The 6,589-nt window shown below is 44.0% G+C and overlaps 1 protein-coding gene across 1 annotated transcript; it reads left to right on the top strand.

The window, feature by feature from the left end:
* The first annotated feature begins 6 nt into the window (after positions 1–6).
* On the top strand, positions 7–680 carry LOC125528833 (probable linoleate 9S-lipoxygenase 4). The gene has a single exon (XM_048693268.1). It carries the CDS (start codon positions 44–46, stop codon positions 446–448), a length of 405 nt encoding a protein of 134 aa, XP_048549225.1. The 5' UTR covers positions 7–43; the 3' UTR covers positions 449–680.
* Positions 681–6,589: the final 5,909 nt, after the last annotated feature.

Genomic DNA, 6,589 nt, shown 5'->3' with positions numbered 1-6,589 from the left:
CGCTGGGTCCCTCCCGAACCGGCCGACGGTGAGCCGTCGGAAGATGCCGGGGGAGGGCGAAGAGGAGTACAAGCAGCTGCAGAAGGGCGGGAAGGAGGCCGACAAGGTGTTCATCCACACCATCACCAGCCAGTTCCAGACCATCCTCGGCATCACGCTCATCGAGATCCTGTCGAAGCACTCCTCCGACGAGGTGTACCTCGGGCAGCGCGACACGCCGGAGTGGACGTCGGACGCCAAGGCCCTGGAGGCGTTCAAGAGGTTCGGCACCCGGCTGATGGAGATCGAGAAGCGCATCCTGGACATGAACAAGGACCCGGCGCTCAAGAACCGGAACGGGCCGGTGAAGATGCCCTACATGCTGCTGTACCCCAACACGTCGGACGCCGGCGGCGAGAAAGGGCTGGGCCTCACCGCCATGGGCATCCCCAACAGCGTCTCCATCTGAGCTGAGCGAGGTCCTTTAATCTGAACAGCGTCTCGTTCAGTAGATTGGTTGGTTCGTGTCTCGCGTGCAGGGTGTATTGTGTTCCTTTAATCCTTCTCATCATTCGCTTCTGGGTGGTTGCGGTAATTAGTTGCGAGGGATTAGTAGATGATGGCAAATGATGATCGTAGATGATGTTGATAGGGAGAGAACAATGAGGCATGAATAAGCAGTCGTGTGTGCATTCTTTTTATCTCACAGAAATTTCTCTTCTTTCTACTGTCTACATTTTCTTTATCATAAAAATTAGAGTTGGCAGTGATGGTGGTGAGTTAATATTCATACCAACAAGCCATTGCCGCAACCATTTTTATGATGGGAAAAAATTGTACTCAGATATAAATATTACAATCCGGACATGAAGTTTTCCAATAAATAGTTTAAATTTGAATTCAATTTATTTGGACACATTTTTTTGTTCTCCCCTCGATGCGCCCATAAATATTGAGTTAGTATATGGTATGACTGATAAAGAGTAAACACATTTAGTGAAAATAATGTAGTTGAAACCGTTGGAGATGCAAGATACTAGTGAAACATGTTGTCAATTACATGGTTCTCGGTTGTACCCTTGTCAATTGTATCTGCAACTGCATTAAGAAGAAAGATAGAGTTAAGATACGTGGCACAATAGAACCACAACGGAGCTGAAAACCATTCACTCTCGTCGCAAAAAACTAACACCCGACCTTTATAGGATAAACATGCACTTATTAGGAAGACGCATAGTATATAATCTACACCCTATGTTTCTAAATATATGTCTTTCTAGAGATTTCAATTGAGATTACATACGAATGTATATAGACATATTTTAGAGTGTAGATTCATTCGTTTTGCTCCGTATGTAGTACTCCCTCCGGTCCTTTTTACTCTGTACATTGGATTTGCCGAAAGTCAAACTTTGCTAAGTTTGACCAAATTCATATTAGAAATTATTAACATCTATAATATCTAATAAATATAATCTGAAAATATATTCTAAGATGAATCTGATGATATTGGTGTTGTTATGTGAATGTATATAATTTTTTGTATAAACTTGGTCAAAGTTGGCTGAGATTGACTTCGGACAAACATAATATGCATAGTAAAAAGGACCGGAGGGAGTACTTTTTAAAATTTCTAGAAAGACTTGTATGTAGGAACATAGGCTTACTTTCTTTGCATTTGTTCGAAAGACACACAATGCAATAGAAATAATGGAGTTGAAAACCATTTATTCTCTTCGCACAGAAGAACGGTTTAGTCAAATTTTATACGATAAACATGCAATCGTTAGCAAGACAAATAGTATCATCCGACTTATTTTCTTTCTGAGACTTCATAATGTTGAATGACAAGGCAGGGGAGGTAGAGGGAGCAGTTGAAGCAGGTTTCTATGATTATAAACCGGCAAAATCATTCATGCGCCGTACGATCATATAGTAATTATTTGGATATAGGTTAGTACGATCTATCAGTTGGACAGATCGATCGTTTGTAATTTCATAGGGGCATCCAAGTTTTCGTGCTCTACTCACTATCATCTCAACCGATCAAAAAGTTAATTGCATGCACTTGAATAACCGATCAAAAAGTTAATTGCATGTACTCGAATTGAGGCTCGCTTTTGCCATCCGTCTCGGTTTTTTTTTCTTAAGGAAAGACCATCATGACTAGTTTTATTAAAATCAAATAATCGTCTATAAGCTTGCTAGAATCAAAGTCAAGAGGCTCGTCAAACCAACTAAATGAAGTCTTATTACAATAACTAAAATAAGCTAGTACATAAGCCGCTTGATTACAAGAACGTACCGTATGTACCTTCACAATCTTCATAAGAGGAAGACAAGTTGTCCTTCACGTCCCTGCAGTATCTCGTTATACGGAAAAGGGTCTAGTATACGAGTTGGAAATTTTACAGGGATACAACAAGTTGGCCTTCACTGCTTCACCGATTTTAAAAGTTGGAAATTGTAGGTGGAAGTTACAGTTTTGAGAGAAGTAAAACTTTCGTCATAAAATGAGTGAGGGCATTAACGGATTTTCGAGCTGGTGGAAGTTCATTTTCAAGTGCAAATGCTATACTTGTTCATGGAGTCCTGTCCTGGCTTGTATGCGACCGGAAATGGGGGCTGATCGTTAATAAAGTTAAAAGTCTGGATCAGGATTGTTTCATTGAGCACGTGGGGAGATAAAAGGACTAATCATACAACCATTGCAGTACTTAATCATTGCGGTTCATCTCCCATCAACGATCCGGCTCATCCCTAGGCCGTCTCGCCCATCATCATCATCAGCATCATCATCATCATCCTGACGCATCATGGATTGCAATCCCCCTAATTGTAGCAGACACTAACAGGGATCTGGTGAATTATTGATCCTACACCGTCAGCACAGGATCCGTTCGGTTGCCAAGAGGGAGATACTAATTGGGAGCACAAGGGACAAACACCCGCCTCCTTTTATTAATTCAATCCAACATGGGCGTGTTGTTTTTTCAAATAAACATCAACTTTATTGATTTGAGATAATTGTTACATCGTCAATCAGTAAACATACAATGTCCCTCATAGGCTCCTCAAACCAGTCCTTCGTGACTGAAAATTTCACTAGCCTAGCAAGTTCATAAGCCACCTTATTTGCTTCCCTATTACAATGTTCAAACGTAACAACAGGAAAATCACAAGCTATAAAATAGCAGTCATCAAACATTGCTGCCGCTGGTCCCACCGAATGTTCTCCATTCTTCATTATTTCAATCACCTTCATATTGTCAGAGGTAATAACAAGACGATTGCACACCGCCTTTTGTGCTAGAAATAGGCCAAACCTTAGAACCAACGCTTCTGTTGTTAATACATCGGCACACCAATCAATTCTCCAGTTTCCTCCAATTTTATTAATTCAATCCAACATGTAAGAATATTAATATGGCCAATGTAAATAATAGTTTGATTTTAGTGAAGAGTTCTAGTATGATGGTTACTAGAAATACTAGATTAAAGTCTAGGTTTTAATTCCCTCTTTTTTTCCTCTGTTAGTCTTCACAAATTAGAGCGTATGTGTCTGTGTGTCAAAGTCGCATGCCTTGTGCATGTACGTGTGTTAGTGCTGGGCATGTACAATGGTTCTATCTTATCAATGCCATGTAGGATAAATGATGAGGTGGAAGAGAGATAAATCATAAGAAAAGGCTTGTCTTCTCTTATTTAAGAGAAGACAAGAGATGATCTCTTAGCACAATTTGTCTCACCACATTTTTAGAAATAGCTAGTTATTTAAGATAAGGCTAAGATATGACCCATCGTAGACATATTTTTTTATCTTCTCTAAATTACATGCAAGACTTAAGATAAGATTATCTTATCAACTATTATACATGCCTTAATGCATGGATTGGCTGGTTAGTTTAGCCAATCAAATTCCAGTGCATGGATCGGCAACAATGTTACTAGTGCACGTGTGTGTTTGCCCGGACACTAGCAGATGGACGCATGCATGCGTGTGGCCGTGTGGGAGAGACGCACCACTTCGGCAGCGTCGGCAGCAGCGAAGCGACACAACTGCAGTCTGCAGAAGGTACCTTTTTGCTATCGGTGGTTCTTGCCGTTCTATCCGTGGAAGCGCTGCCGTTTTAGACGACACAAGAAAGAATACCTATACACACATGCTGAAACGTTTGGTTCTTTACCCATTGGAGGAACTTGTGAAGTAAAGAGACAGAGAAAAGAAGAACGTTCGACGATGACGGAATCGACTTCGAAGGTCTAAGGTACACTCGGATCAATGAATAGAAAATCTCTCATATGTTTTGTTAAATCATTTGTATTGAAGATCTTCCGCACTCAAAGAAATTTTGCTTACATAGGCATGTTGGTTGATCGAGTGTTTGAGATGCGGTGACCAAGAGTTTTAGCTGATCTGGTACGTGGTTGCTGTTGCTGGTAATTATAGGCAGTGTTGGGCACACTGCACTGCCAAAACAACATCTTTGTACCACCCCGATCCAAATTGAAGGCGTACAGTCTGCGCTCTATCTAAAATACTACTCCCTCCCTCCTATAATATAAGAGTATTTTTGCCACCAAGCCTTGCAAGCGTACACGAGAGCACGACCATGATAAGCACCGCACACGGCACCACGTGAAACGCTCGCTAATCCACAGCGGGGCCACACTAAATTATAGTATGATCCCGGCAAGGTTGGCAGCTCAGCTGCCGGGTTGCGATTCGATTCAAATTGCGATGCGCACGGCTAATTGTCTGTCTAGTGTTTATTCACGCTCAACACGATGCGAAAGATGATGATCGTCCGAAAACTGGTTATTCCTCACCTTTTGGGGTCCGTCTTGACGTTCATGGTTGCGTTATGCCCATTTCATCATTCTTGACAAATAGGGGTAGGCCTTCTGCTGACACTTCATACGAACAGCACGGCCTTTGATTGGAACCTTGAGCAAGTGTGAAGTCATCATTCATTCCTACGCGAAACTCATCTCTCTTTTTGCACTGCTTTGTCAATGTTGAAGCTATGTGCTAGTCTACTTTGCATTTCAAAAAAGAAAATTAGTCTACTTTGCTCCCCGGAGTCGGCGGGCTGATCGTTATAAGGCCGTATCAGGATTGTTTCATTAGAAACATGTGGGGGGGCGTAAAGGACAAATCATACAACTATTGCAGAGCTTAATCATCGCGGTTGATCTCCCATCAACAATCAAGCTCACTTTTTCCAAAAAGAAAAAATAATAAAAAACACCTCCCACCGGCATCATCATCATCATCATCATCATCATCATCATCATCATCATCATCATCATCATCATCGTCATCGCGCATTATGAATTGCAATCCATCTTAGCAAACAGGGATTTTGGTGAGTTATTGATCCTACACTGTCAGCACAGGATCTGCTTGGCTGCCAAGAGGGCGATAATTACTTAATTAGGAGCACAAGAGACAGCAGAACACACCTCCTTTTAAATTCAATTCATGGGCACGTTCGCTGATCCGGTGATTGTGGTGTGCCGACCAAGAGCTTCTAAACAGTGTTGGCCACAACTCCACTGCCTCTTGCTGAACTGGACACCCGGACAACTGAAAGCCTCACGGCTCAGACTAGTCTGACAACACCTTGTAAGTTGTACCAACCAGATCCAGATTCTTCTCATCATACTCCAAGTGCCCAGCATGGGCATGGCATCTCTTCTACTAACCAAAAAAAAGGAGCATTCCAGCTGAGTTTGTTCTTCAAGTGGCTCTTCACTGTCAACTACTACTCTCGCTCTCTCCTCCTGCAGAAGTTACTCCAAGGTGTGCGTTGATTTGATTTATTACTACCTGACAAGCTCGTATATGTTCCCCATTTCCACATGGCAAGGAAATGTATGTTACACATGTCAGTTGCTCTCGAGATCCTGTGTTGCTCGTGGCGGATCTCGGGCACGCGGTCGTGGGGTTGTCCTCTCCGGTGGAAGGCTGGGGAGTGCTGCAGATGGTGGCAGCTCGTTGCCGGGAGCTTGGCTGGGCGTGGTGGTGCCGTGTGCTTGCTGGCCTCGGCTCAGCTCGGATCTGGCAGGCCCGGTGTGGGATGGGTTGTATCCGTCTGGATCTGGCCCGAGGCGGTGGGGGTTGGATGCGGTGGACCAGCTGGCTTGGTATGTGCGTGGAAGACGATGACAGGCGAAAGTCTGCCTCCGACTATGATCGGAGCCGGCAGCAGCGGCGTCCCCGGGCGTCGCATCCTTCTTGAAGGTGCTGCTGTGGTGAAGTGCTCCTCTCCCTTACCGTCCCCTGCCCGAGGGAAACCTCAGATCCGTGCTCTACCAGATTGGATGATGGCGGTGCATTGCGTCGTTTCCTTCTTGAGGGCATCATTTTTGGAATAGGGATCAGCCGGAGATACCAATGGTGGTGGTGGTGAAGCGACTGACTTGGAGTCGATGGTAGTTGTTTGATGGTGTTCTTTGAGGTTTGGTGGCGGTGCCTTCAGCACCGCAAGGCGGCCATTTGTTTCCCCCTCGTGTTAGGTGTCTTGCAATGCTTGCTCAAGACGCTTGCTCAAGACCCTCCCATGGTGGCTGATGTGTTGCGGCGAGCGCGGTGCCCTCGGTGGTG

This window comes from Triticum urartu, unplaced genomic scaffold (assembly GCF_003073215.2).
Source record: "Triticum urartu cultivar G1812 unplaced genomic scaffold, Tu2.1 TuUngrouped_contig_5145, whole genome shotgun sequence".
Lineage (NCBI taxonomy): Eukaryota > Viridiplantae > Streptophyta > Magnoliopsida > Poales > Poaceae > Triticum > Triticum urartu.
This window is presented reverse-complemented; position numbering and strand designations above follow the sequence as displayed.